Source organism: Sorex fumeus, unplaced genomic scaffold (assembly GCF_029834395.1).
Source record: "Sorex fumeus unplaced genomic scaffold, SorFum_2.1 ptg000072l, whole genome shotgun sequence".
NCBI classification, from domain to species: Eukaryota; Metazoa; Chordata; class Mammalia; order Eulipotyphla; family Soricidae; genus Sorex; species Sorex fumeus.
The window spans coordinates 46,317,039-46,337,755 of record NW_026606129.1 but is presented as its reverse complement, the minus strand read 5'-3'; the positions used below and the strand labels follow the sequence as shown (position 1 = coordinate 46,337,755).

Here is a 20,717-nt window from a genome sequence, read left to right as displayed (position 1 = left end):
ACTGTAGAACTGTAGCCCCATTGTTCGTCGATTTGCTCGAGCGGGCACCAGTAACATCTTCATTGTGAGACGTGTTGTTACTGTTTTTGGCATATCGAATATGCCACGAGGAGCTTACCAGGCTCTGCCATGAGGGTGGGATACTCTTGGCAGTTTTCCAGGCTCTCCGAGAGGGATGGAGGAATCAAACCCGGGTCAGTTGCATGCAAGGCAAGGCAAATGACCTACCCACTGTGCTATTGCTCCAATCCCATTGTCAAGGTATTCATTTTTAATCATCTTCTAAAACTGGCAATACTGTATCTAAGAATACCAACATTCTTTGAAAGATGGTTTATTGCCCCTAAAGCTGAAAATGTTTTAAAGGTTATAAATAACAATGACTGGGATAAATGGAATAAGCATTGAGTGGAAAATTAATGAATAGGAAACTGAGAAAGCTGAGTGGAGAGAGTAATATTTTGGAGCACTTGCTGAGGGCAATGAAACAGATGAAATGTCCACTGAACCCCACCACATTGGACTCTGAAACGCAAGCACGATAAAGGTTGGGAAAAAGTGGGACCAGAGTATCCTGTCCCAGTGCTAGAGTAGTGCTTCCAGCATTCAGATCCTAAGACAAGAGAAAAAAAATTTTTTGCTATAGAATTAAGAGCTGCACACAAAAATTTCTGCATTCCCATATTAAGAGAAAGACAAAAAGCTTGCTCTCCAAGAACTGTTCTACGGAAAAGCCTTTTACTGAGCAAACTATCTCCTACACATAGTCTCAACCAGATTTTGAATACACAGGTATGTTACCATCAGTAAAAACAAAACATTTGAAGGAAATTTCTAATAAAAGCATAAAAACAAGGAGAAAAAAGTCGCAGGGCCAGAAAAGAATGAGGTAATTCAGCTGATAATAGAATTAAGAAGATTCTTTAATTAGAATACAGTGATCCAAGCTATAACTTAAAAATCAGCATAATATGCTATTGAAAAAAAAAACAAATTACAGCCAAAATAATAATGTTCCAGAGCCCAGGTTAAGGCTTGGTGTCAGAATGTGGCTATGCAGGTGTCAGCTGGATCCCAGAAGTACAGTCACTACTGCTGCCACTGAGAGCCCCAGTCACAACAAGGTGTGTGAAAGGCTGTGTGAGTAATACAATTAAAGTAGGTGGCTTCCGGTCATGGCAACAGCAAAACGGGGCGGGGGGGGGGGGGGGAAGTTCACTAGAAAGATTGAAAAATAAGCTACTCAATCTCATGAAGTATCACAGAATAGAGGAAATAACAGAGAAAACAGAGGATCAATCCAGAAGGGCCAATATTTGATTGACAGGATTCCAGAAATGAGTCAAATCAAGAAAAAAGGGATGTCATATAAGTAGCACTGTAGCACTGTCCTCCCGTTGTTCATTGATTTGCTCGAGTGGGCACCAGTAACATCTCACAACAAATTGTGAGACTTGTTACTGTTTGCACGAGGCTGGACCAGGTTCGATTCCTCCGCCCCTCTCGGAGAGCCTGGCAAACTACCTGTGAGTATCTCGCCCGCATGGCAAAGCCTGGCAAGCTACCCGTGACAAATTCAATATGCCAAAAACAGTCATATAAGTAACAAGGAAAATTTCCAAGTCAAAGGACCTGAGTCACTAGATTGAAATATTCCACTGAGTAATTTAGGGAATTGGAATACACCAAGGATAAAGAAATTAAAGAACTTAGGGTGAGAGGTGTAGTTGTGTAGTATGTCCAAATCTTGCATGAATGAATCCCTGGGTTAAATCCATGGCATTGCACGCGCGCATGCGCGCGCGCACACACACACACACACACACACACACACACACACACCTTCCAGGCCTGGAGGCAGGGGAATGGACTGCAGTAATGTAAATACTACTTGTTGATTATCAAAAAAAATGAACATGGGACAGCTCACTAACAAAGACTGCTGCTACGAACAGTGAAATGACACCGACAACAACTCTGGGATGTTTTTCAACATAGAATTCCAGAGCCCAGGTCAGTGCGAGGGCAAAACTTGCTGTCTCTATACATAAGCACTCAACCACTCTAAGTTTCACAGCCACCTCCTTGGCTGATGACCTGTAAATGAACAGCAGTGAAGTGAGGTAATCTGCCAAGGAGGAGGCTGTGAAACTTAGAGTGGTTGAGTGCTTATGTAGCTTGCCAGGTAAAACTGAATATTACCACACTCTCCTCCTAAATCTATATGCTGTACCTATACCCACATGCCCTTGGTACAGGGCTGTCTGAGGGTTCCCAACAATGGATGAAATTTTAAAAAGAAATCTAGGCCTGGGAAGATAGGGCTGGGTTGCACGCCTTGCACAATTCCTGTCCCCCTCCACCAACGCCACCCTCTACCTTACCCTGCCAGTCGCCACATTCAACTTCAGCACCACATACACCCCTCAGCAAGAGTTGGGATGCCGGTAGCTCTCAGCACCTTGGAACCCAAGAAGCATTGAGCTAGAGAGCCAGGTTGTCTTCCAGGCCCCAGATACACTGATTGGGAACTCCACTCCCCTCAAAAATCTAAGGTAAAATGAGGCAAATCTTGGATTGACTGGGGAAATGGCTCAAAGAACTGAAGTGCATGCTTTGCATCAGGGAGGCCTGTGTTCAATCCCTGATCTCACATGGTCCTGGGCAACACCTGGAGCAAACTGACAACAGAGCTGAGAGTAGCCCGAGCACCAGGTTTAGGTCAAAATCAAATCAAAACAGTAGGCAAATGTTAGGCTACCAGTAGATGGGCACTGCAGAAGGAATGAATTAAGGACAGAGCATGTGAGCAAAAGCACCCAGAGCAGCATCGGTCTCTGAGGGCCCAGTCTAAGGTGCTCTGGAAGCAAGAGATGAGGTGGAAGATTAGGAAGAACTAAATGAACCAGGTTTAGGTATCCAGGTATTCTGGATGAGAAGAGCATAAGACCGTGTTGCTCTGACACCCAAGATTCAGCACTGTGTTTGCCACAAAGAGTCTAATAAATTTTTGTTTGAGGCCATACTTGGCTGTGCTCATGGATCACTCCTGGCAGGGCTTAAGAGTGATCACGGGGCTGGAGCAATAGCACAGCAGGTAGGTCATTTGCCTTGCTCACGGCCGACCTGGGTTCGATTCCCAGCATCCCATATGGTCCCCCGAGCACCCCGAGGAGTAATTCCTGAGTGTAGAGCCAAGAGTAACCCCTGAGCATCGACAGGTATGACACCCCCCCCCCAAAAAAAAGGATCACCAGGTATAGTGCCGGTACAGACTGGAGCTGACTGACTACATCTGAGGAAAGTCCCATTTAACTATTTAACAGGTCTTGTCTGGGGCCGTTATGATAGTACAGTGGGTAAGGTGCCTGCCATGCATGTGGTAGACCCAGGTTTGATCCCTGCCTGGCATCTTCTATGGTATCCTGAGCTAGGAGGAGGAGGGGGTAAGGAGGGGGAAAAGGAGGAGGAGGGGGTTCTTGTCTGTCTGACATCCTGAAATATCCCAGTCTGACTTCAAAAGAAAAGTCCCTGGGCTAGGGAAATGGAGCTGAGTGATGGAGCTGCCATACACATGTGAGGCCCTGGGTCTGACCCCTGGCATGAAAAAAAAATGTCACAGGAGATAAAGTGTATTCCCAGAGGAGACTGCAAGCTACAGAGGATCCATGGATTGGCCCCAGTGAGCCTCTCTACCTCCAAATGAACACAAAACTGAATGGGCAACCTGTATTTCAAGGAGAGGAGATACCACCTCCACCAGCTTGTGAAAAGCCCCAGAAATGTTAGGCACAGAGCGGAGGAGAAAGTGAGGAAGTGAGGGAGAGGGAGAAGTGCCCAAGCAGGAAAAGGAGGGGACAGAGTATGGATGAAGGATGGCTTCTGTCCAGAGACCCTTCTTCCTGAGGATGGAACTCAGGGTAGTTGTCCTTGGGGGGAGGGGTGCTGATGAAGAGGCTCCCTAGTGTTTCCAGAGTACCTGAACATTGCAAAAGGATCATTAATTCTTATTAATGTACTCCCCATTACTTTGCTCCACTCAGGACAGATTCTTTGCTTTACCCTGAATGTCTGGCTCATCAAAGTCTTAGTAAGGGCCAGTTCCCCAATAAATAAAAGTCTGATGACGCTTAGGAAAATGAGGTATCAGCGTTCCCATCTACTTCACGCATGACCAGGCAAGGGAGAGAGAAAGGACTACCTGAATGTATTTACTGGGAAACCGGCCCTTATTAAGATTTTGATGAGCCAAACATTTTGGGTAAAGCAAAGAATTTAAACCAACTGGAACAATAAGAATATAGTCACACCACTACTTACTAGGAACTGTACAGGAATTGATCAGAAGCTGGACTTCTACGAGCAGCCAGTTCTTACCGACTGAAGAAGGATCTATTATTTAGTAATCCACGAGGCTCCTATGATTTGTTCTGAGTATGGATTCCTAAAACTGGCTGTGTAGGTTTATGGAAAGCCAGACTGGCAGGTGAAATATACACAGAACATGAAGTCCTTTTGCAGAATGAGGAACGTAAATGCATGTTCAATAAAACCTGGGTTTCCTCATATATGTTATATACTTAAAGTATAAGTCACTCACAGGGCCAGAACAATAGTACAATGGTACAATATTCCCTTTGTCTTGCAAGCAGCCAACCTGGGTTCGATCCCTGGTATCCCATATGGTCCCCTGAGCACTGCCGGGAGTTATTCCTGAGTGCAGAGGCAGGAGCAACCCCTAAGCATTGATGGGTGTGCCTCTCCCCTGCCCCAGCAACCGCCCCCCCCAAATTACAAGATAGTCCCTCTGGTGGTAAAGGCACAGCCAACGCAACAACACTGCTCACAACGTCGCCCCCACCCCAGCCCCCTTCACCTCGGAGGACACACATGTGCTCTGTAGGCTTTATTTCACTACAAGCGCTCACTACCCTGGTTACACAATGGCTCCCAGCTCAAGTCTGTTCTTGGTTTGGCAGTCAAGCGCTGCAGTGCTAGGGGCTAACTCCTGGTGCTGTGCTCAAGAAACTGCCTCCTCCTCGACATTATGCCCCCCAGTCCTTTGAGCTTCTCCTGAGCCCTTCTTCTATTCTTTCCTCATCAGGAACCACTTCAGTACAAGCAGGGAACCAGACCTTAAACTCAGAGTCTCACACTTGCTCTGGGTACTTTAAGCCACTGAACCAAATTCCTATTCCTTCCGTCCAGTTTTAAAATATACCTAAGACGGGAAAGACCGGTTTTTATTACTCCAGGGGACTCTGGCCAGAAGTCAAGTTTCCAGTGACTCTCAGATCACTGGTCTCCTGCAATGTTGAGGCAGCGACTGGCACATGGAGATTTCTATCACCACGAACTACTTTGGGGGTACAGGGGCGCTCCCGGGAATCCTGAGGGGATGACGTGGTGCCAGGGATGATGCCTGGCTCTCCTGCAAGTAAAGCATGTGCTGCAGCCTTCTATGTTCTCTTCCTGGCCTCGAAAATTAGCTGAAAGAAACTTTCTGATGTATCTTGAGTGTTGAGCCAGGAAATCGCAATCGGCCATGACTGAATATTCAGTTACAATGATTATATGACATGAAGCTCAGTTTAATCATCCTCATGGTCCTAAATTCCAGCTGATATCCTTCCAGAAAGTACACTTTTGCTCAAGGTCACAGATCGATCTCAGACCTTCAGACCTGCCCTCTGCTCTCCTGAGTGCCCTGATCAGGCAGAGGAAAATGGATGAAAAAAAAAAAAGGTGTAAAACCGAAAAATTAAAAAAAAAAACTAACTCGTTCTAATCTTGCAGAGCCACATGACATAATCTCTTTAAGTCTTCCTACATCTAAACAGAAGTAGTCACTAAGAGGGTTGGTAGGCGTGAACAATTTTGATTTTTTTTAATTGTATCTGTTTTTTCAGTCTTAGCATAATGAGCGATCCTGAGGCAAAGCACCTGCGCCTGCTCTTAGAGACTGCAGCTCAGGAGGAATAAGCTTCCATTAGAGCGTCTCATCTCCCTCAAATGATTCCTCATTGAGAAAGCGCCCCCTATGGGGTCGGCGCCATCCTACAGTGGATAGAGCGTTTGCTTTGCATGCAGCTGACCCGAGCTTGATCCCCAGCACTCCACATGGACCCTTGAGTGTGCCAGGAGTGATCCCTGAGCACAGAGCCAGGATTAAACCCTGAGCACCCTGGGTTGCGACCCCAAAACCCAAGGGGGAAAAATGGTGCTCACCAAGCTTCAAAACACCAAGCTGATCAATACGTAGGCTTGTCACAATGAGACCATCCAAAGCAGGAGGTTCTCATGAGTGCTGTGGCAGTCTGTTCCCCACCCGCCTTCGCATTTCTGATCAGTGCTGATCAGTTTTGCTCAGTTTCGCTCAGACTGGAGGTGAAGAGAGACTGAGGAGACACGCCTTCCAGCCTTCCATTTGCTGCCTACTCATAACACTGTCCCACCCCTCCCGTCCCCCAAAAACTCTGTCACCTTAAGCTTTCTCACCTGAAAAATTCACACCCATTTATCCGGCTTGCCTGCATATCTGGTGTGGGGGGGAGGGAGTTATAGGTAGACAAGCAGCATGGCAGAACAAAGAGAACCTGCACTGGAAGACAGGCTTTGCCCCTCAGGTCTGGCCCTGTGGGAGAAGACCATGCTTGGGGCAAAGGGGCACCCGCAGTCGCAGTGATACAAGAATGTCTGAAACCATGTGGAAAAATGAGTCGTTAACTGCTGGGTATCATGACTCAGCACATGAAGGTACACAAAGAATAAATTTCTATATAAATACAAGGCAATAGTATTACATAAATCTTCCTTATTTGCATAGTTTTACAAATCATTTTACCAAGAATAAAGACACAGTGGCAACAAAGGTATCTTACCTTAGCCAGATTTCTCCATCCTTCCAAAAGTTTTCATATTTCAATACCTCTGATCTCTCCAAGAGAAAAATAAATGAAGACCTCAGGAATCCCACTCTGCTTCCTCCCTCCACCTGCCTGCCTTCTAAGAATTAAGAGTTCCACCATTTCTTCCAAAGACCATCTAGAAGATGAGAAGGAAACTCCCAGCAGCATGGGCAGACCATGAGGTCACGTCCCCAGGCAAGCTTCCTTCTCGCCTATGGGGAAGGGGATGCTTCTGCCCCCCCACCCCCTCTTGAACGGAGCACAAAGGGAAGTGGGGTTTTCCAGGGAGGTGTTGATAATGGTAAGTGAGCAACAGCCCAGCAGAATTTGTGGCTCTCCCCTGTCCCCAATTTGCTGTCTCCATTAATCCTCAAATGCAGACTGGGGAATGGTCTTGAGATATTTGTCAAAGGACCCTATAGCTGTACCCCACCCAGGGTTAGAAGGTAGAAGAACGCACCAGGAATGAAGTAGCTGTTTTCAGGCTGCAGAGACAGCTCAAAGGGCAGGTATGGATGCCTGGCACACACAGGGCCCGGGTTAGCCCCCACTCCCCACCCCCTGACACTGAATGATCTTTCCAATGCCACTGGGTATGTAGATATGACGGGTTCCAGCACCACGGGGAAAGGTCTAAAACAAAACATTCAAAAGAAACAGCCTTTTTCTGCTTCTGTCAGCTTTAGGGGCACAAGACAGTTATTCGGCTCTTGACTGTTTCTGTAGCACTGTAGCACTATCATCCCATTGTTCACTGATATGCTCGAGCAGGCACCAGTAATGTCTCCATTGTGAGACTTATTGTTACTGTTTTGGCATATCGAATATTCCATGGGGAGCTTGCCAGGCTCTGCCGTGCAGGCGGGATACTCTTGGTAGCTTGCTGGGCTGTCCAAGAGGGGCGGAGGAATCAAACCCAGGTCATCTGCATGCAGGGCAAACGCCCTACCCGCTGTGCTATCGACTGTTTCTAGGGAATAAAAAGCTTAATCTTGAGAGGAGCAGCTGGTGGACTACTGCTACCTCCCATGCTTTCCTCATCAAACCACTACTTAGCTAGAGTACAAAGCCCAAGTGCTCTCCTTAAGCTATTTACCACTTAACCCAAAATGTTAGGCTGCGAGGCTCAAAGTTCCAGAATTCCACCAGGCAGACCTTTACTAGTAACCTGCCTCAAGTTTTAAAGTCAAAATTATGTAAAAAAAAGAAAAAAACCCATTTACTTAAAATTTAGAAAAAATCTATAATGGTATATTATTTTTAACGTCTTAGCTTTGTCTGACCCATAATTAATTGAATCACAGGCCACTTCACACACGAGGCCCAGTCAAGTTAAAAACAAAGTTCTGGCTTTGGGTGCTGGGTGTCGTTTTCTTTAAGGGAGCTGAAAGGCTTGCTCTGTGTTCTGTACTGCACTCCTGGAAACTTTCAATGACATAGCAGGGCGTGATGGCTGTTCTCTTTCTTTCTTTCTTTCTTTCTTTCTTTCTTTCTTTCTTTCTTTCTTTCTTTTTTTTTTGGTTTTTGGACCACATCCTGTTGTGCTCAGGGATCACTCCTGGTGATGCTCGGGAGACTGCCAGGATATCAAACCGGAGTCAGCTGAAAGAAAGGCAAGTGCCTGGCTGTGCTATGGCTCCAGCTCACAGGAAGCCGCGTTTTTACAGAGGAAGGAAACAGTGGAGAGGTCTTTAAAGCGAGCAGGAAGAGAGTGGTGCTTAGGGGCGTGGAAGGCCCTGTTCCCCTCTCCCGTTATTCCACGAGGTGGGTCCTGTGGTGCCGCATGAGGTGCGAGTTGGAAATGAAAGCCGCCCCACACTTCTCACACTCGTAGGGCTTCTCCCCGGTGTGGGTTCGCTGGTGCACGGTGAGGCTGGACCTTTGCCGGAAAGCCTTGCCACACTCGCCGCATGTGTATGGCTTCTCGCCGTTGTGGATGCGCTGGTGGATGAGCAGGTAGGAGCTGCACGTGAACGCCTTCCCGCACTCGTTGCACACGTACGGCAGGTCGCCGCTGTGAATCCTCTGATGCACGATAAGGCAAGAGAGCTGACTGAAGGCTTTGCCACACTCGCTGCAGTCGTACGGCTTCTCGGCGGTGTGGATTCTCTGGTGCACGATCAGGTGCGAGAAGCAGCTGAAGGCCTTCCCGCACTCCTTGCACTCGTAGGGCTTCTCGCCCGTGTGGCTGCGCTGGTGCACAATCAGGTTGGCGCTCTGGGTGAAGGCTTTGCCGCAGTCACCGCAGGCGAAGGGCTTCTCGCCCGTGTGAATCCTCTGGTGGACGATGAGGTTGGAACTCCGCGTGAACGTTTTCCCGCACTCGTTACACTCGTAGCATTTCTCGGTGATGTGCACCTTCTGGTGGCGGGCCAGCTGCGAGCTGTAACTGAAGGCCTTTTCGCATTCACTGCACTTGAAGGTCTTCTCCAGGGAGTGGATCTTCTGGTGGACGGTCAGGTTGGAGCTCTGGGTGAAGGCCTTGCCACATTTGGCGCACACGTAGGGCTTCTGCCCCGTGTGGATGCGCTGGTGCACCACCAGGTTGGCGCTCTGGATGAAGGCCTTCCCGCACTCGTGACACTCGAAGGGCTTCTCCCCCGTGTGGATACGCTGGTGCACCACCAGGTTGGCGCTCTGACTGAAGCCCTTTCCGCACACACTGCAGGTGAAAGGCTTCTGCCCCGGCTGGCTTTTTGCATTTTTCACAGGGCCGGGACTCAGGCCATGTCTTTCCCCAGACTTCAGACCTTGCTGGTCTTTCTCTTCTTTGAGGCTTTCAGACAGATGACGGTCTTTGCCGGGCACGTCTCTGAGCTCCTCCTTTTCCCTCTTTATTCTCTGCTGTTTAAGCATGCTCCCATTTCCACCGGTTTCTCCTAACTCAAATTCCCGAGGGCCCAACTTCTGGATTCTTTCTGCCTCATCGCATGTCTCAGTTTTTGAAACCAATAATTGGGGACTCTGGGTTTCAACGCCTGAAATAACAAATGGAAAATACAAATGTCAACCTTTTCTGGCATTGAAAAAAAAATAGGCTCATAGGCTGGAGATAGGACAGGACTTTGAAGTGCTTGCCTTGCATGAGGCCGACTTCCGAGGCCTCGCACCGCAGGGTTTCCCAAGCAATGCTGGGAGCAATTTCTGAGCCAACGACAGGCCCCAAGCACCACCAGGCATGGCTCAAGCCCTCCTTATCTCCAAAAGATAGGGTCATCTGGTGTTAAAGGACAGGACGGCACTTTAGCATTTGCAAAACAGCTTCACAGGACTAAGAATTCCTCTCTGAAGCTGTCCTGCCAGGTCTGTGCTGTCCCTCACACCTACACTCAGGGTGTTTCTGGCATGTTTGCTTCCCAGCATTCGACACTAAACCCGCTGTCTGCAGGGAAGCAGTCTCCAGTCTCCAGACGGCTCTTCTCCCAGTTGCCAATGGACTGATCTCACAATTATGCCCAGTTATTAGGGACACTAGTCTCCCCTCAAGTGAGCCACAGACCTCAGCAACTTGATGGGAATTTTCCAACAACCCACTAGTTAGTGTAGGAGATCCCTCAACTGGGCGTGGACCGAGAGGGTGACACTGGATGCCAGACAACATGGGCTCAAATCCCTACACTGGGGGCCTGAGGGATGGTACAGCAGGTAGGGTGTTGTATGTGGCCGACCCGGGTTTGATCCCCAGCATCCCACTGTGTTCCCTAAACCCCAGTCACTAGGAGTGATCCTTAGCATAGAGACAGGAATAAGCCCTGAGCACTATTGGGTGTGGCCCAAAACAAAAAAAAAAAAACAGAAAAAACTTTAAAAAAAATATCTCTGCTCTAAAGAGGAGAAGGCAGCTGGAATACAGAAGGGATGACTAAGAAAATGATGGCTTGAGGAACCATGGAGATGGGAGATGTGTGCAGAAAGTAGATAAAGGACCAAACATGACAACCTCTCAAGTGTCTGTACTGCAAACTATAATGCCCAAAACTAGAGAGTATGGGGAATATTGTCTGCCATGGAGGCAGGGGGCGGTGGGAAATGGGATATTGGTGGTGGGGAATGTGCACTGATGGAGGGATGGGTGTTTGATCATTGTGTGATTGTGACCCAAACATGAAAACTTGTAACTATCTCAAGGTGATTCAATAAAATTTAAAAAAAAATCTCTGCTCTGTCTCTTGCCAGCTGCATGACCCTCAGCTAATAATTTCTGTGTTCTAATTTCCTCATCTCTAAATAAGTTCAGTGACAGCCTCTACCACCTAATACCACAAGGAGATGAAACGGGTTACTTATATATGTCATCTGCAGAGAACAACTATGGAGCACAGAGAGTGGCTCTGTGAGCCAAAGGGGCTGGGGGCCAGGAGAAAAGATGGAACTCTGGGGCTGGGAATTGCCCTTCAGGTGACAGAGCATGACATAATGCAACTGTCTAGCCTCTCGTTGAGGGAAGCTGACCTTCCTGAGTTAAGCCTGAGCCACAACACTGCTGGCTCCATAATGCCAATGCCCTGAGACCATCAGAATGTCCGCAAGTGTTACAGCCATGACCACAGGCTACGCTACACTGCCTTAGACCTTTCCGGTATCAGAAAGGACTATCCCGGCCTTCTTGTCCACATCATGGTTCTTCATGTTGTACTTCTCTCCAGGCTACCTGCCCGTCCCTCCCTATCACAACCCTAGAAAAGGTAGTTATGCAGTCCAAGGTGATAGAGTGATGCCGTAGGTGAATGAAGCCAGGAAAACTACTCAGATAATAAGGCAAGTGAGATGAGGAGAGGCGAGCCTACAGAGTAGAATGGAACCATACCTCATTGCGACATAAACAAAGCCCACCAGAATTCAGCCCACAGTTGCACTCCCGCCCCGCTCACACCCCCACATGCCCAACATGTACTGATCAGAGACTCGAGAAAGACAAAGATCACTTCATCTTTCAAAAACACTGACAAAGGGCCAGAGGGAATAGTACAGCAGGTAGGGCACTTCTCTTGTATAGAGTCGACCTGGGTTTGATCTCCAGTATTCCATATGGTTCTCGTGCACCACCATGAGTAATTCCTGAGCACCGCTGGTGTGGCTTAAAAAGTAAATAAGCAAATAAATAAATAAAAACCCACCAACAATTCCTTCTACCTGCATAATGCTTTGTATTAAAATCACTCCAGACCCAGTGGAACTGTTGCGTGGATATTAAAGCAGCAAATATCCAGCAGTTTGATCACAGGGGTGATCAATATGTCTAGTTTAACAAAAGGGTAAGACTCCTGGATGGAGACAGGGCAGGAGTAGTCTGTGCTTCCCTTGCATGTATCCAAAACTGGTTCAACCTCCTCCTGCCCACACCCAACCCCTGGCATCCCATCCCCCAGAGCACTATCAGTAGTGATTCTGGAGTACAGAGCCAGGAGTTATGCCTGAGCATGGATATGACCAAAACACAAACAAGATAAGGCCCATTCCTTGTGCTTAAGTCTGAATATCCCCAAGCAATTAATTGCCAATCATCCAGGATTGTTAACTCCGGCTTGTATGAAATGGCACTTTCCCTTTCTAGGATCTTGTATCTTGTAGGATTACTGTAACCCTGGGAAACACACAAATAAATATGGAAATAATGAAGAGTGTAAGTGAAAACTCACTTGTGATCAACTAATGCATAAGCAGAGAACTTTCAAAAGCAGCATTTTTCTTTTCATATTTAAAAAAGAGAGAAAACTGAAATTCTAAGTATGCCATCTCAGAATTTCTAAGATATGAAAGATATCTAATAAATAAGTCTAAACCATTAAGTTGAAAAATAACTGTGCTCATCAGGATTTTATTTGTAAGATCTCAGGTTAAGTTTAAAATAGATTTAAAAATTAGGCACATCTAATTAAAACATGTGATTTTTCTGGCAGTGCTGACAGTTTTTTTTGTTTGTTTTTGGGTCACACCTGGCGATGCACAGGGGTTACTCCTAGCTCTGCACTCAGGAATTAATCCTGGTGGTGCTCAGGGGACCATATGGGATGCTGAGAATCGAACCTGGGTCAGCCGCGTGCAAGGCAAATGCCCTACCCGCTGTGCTATCACTCCAGCCCCAGTGCTGACATTTAAATATTACTGCAACTATATTTCTCTTCATATATAGTTTTAATAGTGGCAAGAAGCCTTCCAATGCCTTATAATCACAACTAACAGGACTTGATTCTGATCTTATATCTCATTTCTCATCAAGGTTCTGTTAAGGGTGTGGTTTCAGTGCCTTTACATTGTTTTTCTATAAAATGCTTTTACAGGGGGCCAGGGAGATAGCATAGTGGATAAGGTGCTCGCCTTGCACCTTGTCTATCTGGGTTCGATCAGCATGGTTCCCCTGAGCACCATCAGGAGAGATTCCTGAGTGCAGCGCTGCTGAGAGTTTAGAGGGGGAAAAACTAAAGAGGTGAGAAAATAAAAGATGAAGATCATAGCCTTACCTTTAACAGCAGAGTGACCTGGTCCAGAAATGATGAAGCAATTGGGTAAAGAGGAGAGTGGGTTGAAAATATTCAGGCAGAGTCCTATATAGGCACTTGCACAAAATGAGGGTCAGAAAGGGCCTGGGCAGTCATGCGGGGATTGCGTCCTGAATACAGAACTCACGGCTAAAATGCCTCTGATCCCCAGCTGGGCCACTGTCCAGGCAAGCAGTGCTGCCTCTGCCGGACAGACCCAAAGAACACTGCCCCCTATTCTACACCCCAGCTTCAACCAGAAATAAGGCTGCCACTGAAGACCTAGTTTGGAACACCATTGTGGATGCTGTTAACTATTCGAAGTTCTCTTGAATTTGGACAAAGACCGATGAAAACAGAGCTCCTCTAAGGTATTTCTTTAACAAGTTAGAGAGCTCGCCTGTTCCTACAGGTTCACTAGTCTATAACAAACACAAAACAGGGGCAGAAGATGCTTGTACAGAGGGCCAGGAGCTAGCCTGGCATGTGGCCAATGCAGGATTGATCCCCAGCACCACATACCTGAGCCCACCAGCTATGATCCCAAACAAACAAATAATAATAAAATAAACACAGCATACAAAGAGGATGTGAACCTACATATGTGAACAGGTGAGACTTTTCTAATAATAAATGTCATTCAAAAGTGAATTCAGGGACTGGAGTGATAGCACAGTGGGTAGGGTGTTTGCCTTGCACGCGGCCAAGCCGGGTTTGATTCCCAGCTTCCCATATGGTCCCCCAAACACTGCCAGGAGTAATTCCTGAGTGCAGAGCCAGGAGTAACCCCTGAGCATTGCTGGGTGTGACCCAAAAAGAAAAAAAAAAGGTGAATTCAGGTCCAAAAAGATGCCTTAGGGCTGGAGCACCTATCTTACATACAAAAGCACAGGCTTGAGCCCTGCCACTATAGGATTCTTTAAGCACTGCTGGGTGTGGCCCTGCTGTTCCCATAAGCACTGCTTGGCCCTCCTGAAAAGGTAAATTCAAGTTCACCTTTGTCTAGTATTTTGTAACTGTTCGTAAAAATTTTTTTTCTCTTGACAAACACATACTATCTGTCCCCATTCCTCTATCCAGAGCTCCTGGACACTTTCAATACCTCAATACTTAGTCGCTTTAGGCTCAGAGACAAAACCATCGTCCTGTAAAGGTTCTGAGAAACCCCAAGGATCAGCTTCTGAATCAGTGGGTTGAATCATACCTGGCAACATGATGTTCCCATGAGTGTCCAGCCTCTCGCTCTTGGTCAGGGTCCTGGGAAAGGAGCATCTACCATATAGGGACGCAGCTGGTGCGTCCTGTGCAGCTTTCAGTATCACCGCCATGTTCCAGAAAATGTTCGGGCCCTAGAGACAAGCAGGCCAGAGGGGTTCATGAGGGACCTGTCCAAGTCAGTGTGGGCTGCTGTGATGAGACGCTCTGAGGACAAGTGGCAAAACAAGAAAATAAAGAAAGGAAAAGGAAGCTGAGTCTCTCCTTATGCTTGAGATGAGCATAAGGTTCACATCTGGTGGTGCTCAGGGTTCTGTGCTCAGGGATTAACCATTGACTATGTTTGTGGGGCTGTATGTGGTGCCAGAATTAAGCAGGGTCAGCTGTGTGCAAGTCCAGTGCAGTACCAGCTGTACTGTCTCTGGCCCCTGGATCATACTACCACAGACAGGCTTTGAGGAAACTCCTTCCCTCCCTCCCTCCCTCCCTCCTTCCCTCCCTCCCTCTCTCTCCCCATTCCCTCTCCCCAGTGTATGGAATCTGGCCTTTGAGGTGTGGGCTGCAGATCAGTTGTGTCACAAGGGAGCTTGAGAAATGCAGATTCTCAGCTTATGCCCTATACCTCCAGTCAGAATCTGCATTTTAACAAGCTCCCCCGTAATTTCTGTGAGTTTGAAATAAAAATAAGAGTTATTAAATGCTGACTAAAATCAATGGAAGAGTTTAAAACGACAGCATTTTTGGTGGTGGTGATGGTGGTGAGGTGCAATAACTTTGTGTATAGTAAAGTTTAACACTACTGTAGTCATCTTACCTCATCTATATTCAAACATTTTTTTTGGGGGAACACCCAGCGCTGTTCAGGGCTTACTCCTGGCTTTGAGCTCAGTAATCACACCTGGCAGGCTTGGGGGACCATATAGGGTGCCGGGGAGCAAACCTAGGTCTACTATGTGCAAGACATGTACCCTACCCACTCTGCTATTTCTCTAGCCCCTTTATTCTTTATTTTCAAAAATGTTGAGGCCAGAGATAGTTCAGTGGTCAGATGCTTGCCTTGCATGCGGCTAACCAGGGTTCGAACTCAGACACTCTATCTGGTTCCCTGAGTCCGCCATGAATAATCCCTGAGCACCATTTAGTGTGGCCCCAAAATAAATAAAACAAAATAGGAAGATACAGATGGCTAGATCCCAGCTCCAGGAATTCTGATTTAATTGCAATGAGGAAGGACTGTGTTTTTTAACCATTTTTGATTGTGATCCCTTCCTACCTTGTTTTCTACCTGCCCCCCAACCTCTACCTCCTACTGGTTGACTCCCTCATTTCATACCATGATTTCCCATTTACACAATTTTACCTGTGGCCCCTGGGGAAGAGAGGCTGTATGTTCCCAGACTGAGAAACACTGAGTAATGCCAGGTCCCACCATCTAGAAAAAACTTCCTGAATCACAATGTGCTGTAGTGTGATAACCACAAGATTTACAAAAAAGACAAACTGCCTGGCATCAGAGCGGCAATATAGTGAGTAGGGTATCGCATTGCATGCAGTGGACCCAAGTTTAACCCCCCCCAGTTGAGCCCTCCAGGTGTGATCTCTGAGTACAGAGCCAGAGGTGAGCCCTGAGCACTGCCAGGTATGACCCAAAAACCAATAGTTAGAACAAGTATGAAATGTCACATCTACCCAAAGGAAGCCTCTCTGTTATCTTTCAGAACCCCAGCCAAGAAGCAAGACTCACGTGAGGACAAGCCCCACCTGAAACACCTGAGGGCCTTCAGTCCTTCCTCACTGTCCTCCTCACCATCACTTACCTCTCCAACTGGCTCTGCCATGTCAAGGTCTGCTGAAGCCCCTTCCCCGGGAGCCCAGACACTGATGTTCTCGGAGTGCATTGGCTGGCCAGGTACCTGCCCAGGGAAGTTTTCCTCTTCTTCCTCCTCCTTTTTCACAGTCACCGGTCCCCATGAGGCCAGGGCCATGGTCTCCCTTAATTCTGCAGTCATCTCTTCTAAGCACGGGATGGCTGTCACTGGGGGCTGCCCAGCAGAGGTCAAGCCCCATCTATCCCCTAAGTTCTGAAAGCTGCTTCTTAAACTGGATACGTGTTATTTACTATGAAAAAAGAGAACAGAATTAGGCTTGAGAATTTGTCAGGTGCCACTAACCAATTTCAGGGTTTCCCCACACACACACACCCAGCTAACCAGTGCAATGGTTTTAACAGGACAAGTTCCCCAGTCTAGGGCCTCCCATAGAATAAAAGGAACATGACTGCTATCATGCCATCTGTCCTCAGGGGAATCACTAAACACATGGTTTTCTATAAAGTTGATTTTTATTATAAAATGTTATGGTAACAAATTGGGGCCAGAGAGAAAGTACAGTGGCAAGGCACTTGCCTTGCATATGGCTACCAGAGTTCAATCCTTGGCACCATGTATGGTTCCTGAGCCCCATCAGGAGTAAGCCCTGAGCACCATCAGGCTTGGACCCCCCAGAAACGAACCAAAATAAAAACACGCCACCCCCACCCCAACTAAATAACACAGAAAATGCTGCTGTTTAAAAAGCACTCCTAGTATAATGGGTAGGGCACTTGGTCTTGCACATGGACAACCAGGGTCCCCCCAGCATCCCATATGATCCCATGAGCCCTCCAGAAGTGATTCCTGAGTGCAGAGCTAGGAGTAAGCCCTGAACATTGCTGAGTATGATCCAAAAACCACCACAAGAAAAGAAAATCACCGCTGAGGCCCCTAATCTCCTGTGCACTGTTTAGAAGCACCCCTCACACCCACTTAAAAAAAGAAAAGACTGGGAATCTTTTCCAACATCAACATGTTAACAGTGGTTATCTCCGGGTAATGTAATTATGGGTAATTTTGAGTAGGTTGATTTTTTTCACTCTCAATTTCCTCAAATGTTCTCTAAGACCAGATATTACTGTTAAAAGTAAAAAAAAAAATCCATGTTGCCATTCTTCAGGTTTATCATTTTGATTAGTAGCATAATGACCTATCTTCCTCACTGAAAAATTCAGAAAAAAGGAAACACATATATAGGATCAAAAGCTACACAGTGAGGGGCTGGAGCGATAGCACAGCGGGTAGGGCGTTGCACGCAGCCAACATGGCCAACACAGGTTCGATTCCCAGCAGCATCCCATATGGTCCCCTGAGCACCGCCAGGAGCAATTCCTGAGTGCATGAGCCAGGAGTAACCCCTGAGCATCACCAGGTGTGACCCAAAAAGCAAAAAAAAAAAAAGTTACACAGTGATTGGCGGTTTATCTCAATTTTTCCTTTTATTTCTAGACATAGATATAGACCTTCACACTTACTACTGATTTCCCCAAAGCACATTAAATCAGACTTGTATAGTGTTCCACAATGTTCATTATTTGGTTAACAAAATTTTCTTATTTTACAAACCTGAGATCTTATTCTGGCATAGCAATCTAAGTTATAGTTATACTGAGATTTATTTAACCATTCCCGATTTGTGAACCACTACCTTAGTAAAAAGAAATCTGATAGTTTTCAGTTCGCTTTAAGTTTTATTTTCTAAGTGGTTTTTCTTTTTTCTTTTATCACACAGTATTTTATAAAATTATGCTGGTAGAATACATTTCCACATTAAAGAGTCCCAATGGGAAAATAACTTATCTTTAAGAGTTTTATATTTGTAGACATTATTTTAGGACAAATAAAACAAACACATTTGAGGACCAAATTTGGAATCTACAATATTTTGCTAACATCTAATACGGAGACCTCTTTCCTAATAAAACTTTAATATATTAAGAAGCTTTCAATGTCTCCTTCCTTGGATTTTGAAATCAGTAATGTAAAATATTGGGCTGGAGTGATAGCACAGCGGTAGGGCATTTGCCTTGCATGCAGCCAATATGGCCAACCCGAGTTCGATTCCTCCGCCCCTCTCGGAGAGCCCGGCAAGCTACCGAGAGTATCTCGCCCGCATGGCAGAGCCTGGCAAGCTACCCATGATGTATTCGATATGCCAAACACAGTAACAACAAAGTCTCCAATGGAGACCGTTACTGGGCCCGCTCGAGCAAATCGATGAACAACGGGAGGACCGAGACCGTGAATGTAAAATATCAGCATTTCCTCCTACTTTTAAAGTCTTCTTTGGACATGTAAGATTTTGTGGTTGAGGGCTGGAGAAATAGTACAGCGGTTAAAGCACTTGCTTTGCATTATAAGCTATCAACCTGGGCTGGATCTCATATGGGTCCTGAGCTCTTGCCAGGCGTGATCCGAGTCCAGAGGGACCCCGAAAAACCTCCAGGTATGACCCAAAAAAGGAAAACCAAAGCAAAATCAGATTTTGTGGTTAATGTTTTCCATGTGGCTTTCTAAAAAGGATCGTGACAAATCACACGACTACCAACTTAACAATAAAGCCCGCAGCTCTGTGATTTAACTTTTGAGTATAATAATCTCATTTGATCTTACTTGGTTAGTAAGAGATCGAAAATTTTCTATCCCCTTGTATAAGGGGGTGGGGGAAATCCTAAATTTTACCTTGGACCCTTTTTGCTACTATTGAAGCGATCATGTTCCCCCCCCCGCCCCGCCCTAAGTTAACGGTCAATCGATTTGCATATTTCCTCAGTATCATGACCCTTTCATTTCTGCAACCAGTACTCCTCCTGCAAGACCATCCTTGCACGTAGGAAAGCCTTTAACAACTTGCTTCACCTCGCACGCCATAGCCTACCGTGCGTATGCGTGTCGAACTTCTGAGCAAACTCAAGCGGGCATCCCGGCCCGGACCCTCAGGGGCTGGCGCCCCCTCCTGCGCCCGTCTCTCGCCGTGGACCCCATGCACCCTTGCTCCCGGGCTGAGCCTCACCCCTGGGGCGGTTCGAGTCTAACCTTCCCGCGGGCAGGTCCCCAGAAGGCGGCCGCGAGGTGCTGGGGTGCAGAGCCGACCCCCCGGGCTGGGGTCCCCCCGAGAAGGCGCCGCCCGCCCGCGGGAAGGTCCCTCCCGGGGCTCAGGCCTTGGCGTCCACACGCACATAACCCCGCCAGCCCGGCGCAGCCGAGCGGCCCTGTGCAGCCCGCGGGCTCACGAGCAAGAGGCCCCAGGACCAAGACCCCCGCGCTTACCGGCGCGAGAACAATGACCGGACAGGAAGTGTCTCGGGATGGGCTTCCGGCGCCCCAAGTCGCCAGTCGGCCTCTCTAGGAATCTCGGAGGTACTCGCTTCTCGATGGGTGTCCAATAAAGCCCTGGACCAAGGGTAAGGACAAAATTCCTTAGGAGGATGCAGAAGCACCGCCCCCGCTGAGTCTCAGGGAGGAAAGCGACCCGTCCAGGCTGGACAGGGGCACTTCAGCCAGGCGTCTGTGCAGGAACTTGAGCTGCAACACAGTAATCTGTAGAAAGTCTTATTAATTCTGCTCAAATGTTTCCTGTGAAAATGATCAAATGGTTACAGAAAAGTTGAAAGAATGATACAGTGAAAATCTGTGTTCTCCACTTGTACTCGACAATGGTGGTACATACTGAAAGCATTTTTTGAGAGTTGTTAACCTCCAAAATTTTCGTTCCAATTTAACTTGGGGAAAATGTCTGTTTCATTTTGTTTGGAGGGTAGTGGGTGTGATCACGCCAGATGGTGCTCACTCCCACCAGTGCTCAGGGTATTGTGTGGTTCTGAGGATCAAACTAAGGGCTTCCTGCATGCAAAGCATTCACTCAGACCATTTATTTCTCCAGCCCTGTTTGTCTTTTGCTCATTTTATAACCAAATCTATTACTGTTGTGTTTTGTTAAAAAAAAAAAAAAAGAATAAAAAAAAAAACAGTTTTGGTGGCCACACCCTGTGATGTTCAGGGCTAACCCCTGGCTCTGTACTCAGGGATCATTCCTGGTGATGCTTAGGGGACCATATGTGGTGCTGAGGATTGAACCCCAGTTGTTCACGTGCAAGGCAAACACCATGCCCTCTGTACTCAAGCACTTATTTTGTGAATTTTATTTATTTTTAGTTTTTGAATTTTAAAATATAGATATAAGCCCTGTGTTGGATTATGACTTTCAAATATTTTCTTCAAGTTTATAAAAGCTTTACATCCTC

At 46.9% G+C, this 20,717-nt stretch overlaps 1 protein-coding gene across 4 annotated transcripts; it reads right to left on the bottom strand.

Annotated features, from left to right (window-relative positions):
• Positions 1–8,648: 8,648 nt before the first annotated feature.
• Positions 8,649–19,812, bottom strand: ZNF35 (zinc finger protein 35). Of its 4 annotated transcripts, none has more exons than XM_056129403.1 (4): positions 19,744–19,812; positions 16,420–16,720; positions 14,592–14,736; positions 8,649–9,886 (listed from the first exon to the last, which is right to left on the bottom strand). In XM_056129403.1, the coding sequence occupies exons 2-4, from the start codon at positions 16,609–16,611 to the stop codon at positions 8,661–8,663; spliced, it is 1,563 nt and encodes a 520-aa protein (XP_055985378.1). In that variant the 5' UTR covers positions 16,612–16,720; positions 19,744–19,812; the 3' UTR covers positions 8,649–8,660. The 4 variants fall into 4 exon arrangements, with proteins under 4 accessions (XP_055985378.1, XP_055985376.1, XP_055985377.1 ...); XM_056129401.1 differs by lacking the exon at positions 19,744–19,812 and adding an exon at positions 19,487–19,731; XM_056129402.1 differs by lacking the exon at positions 19,744–19,812 and adding an exon at positions 19,510–19,731.
• Between the last annotated feature and the right edge of the window lie 905 nt (positions 19,813–20,717).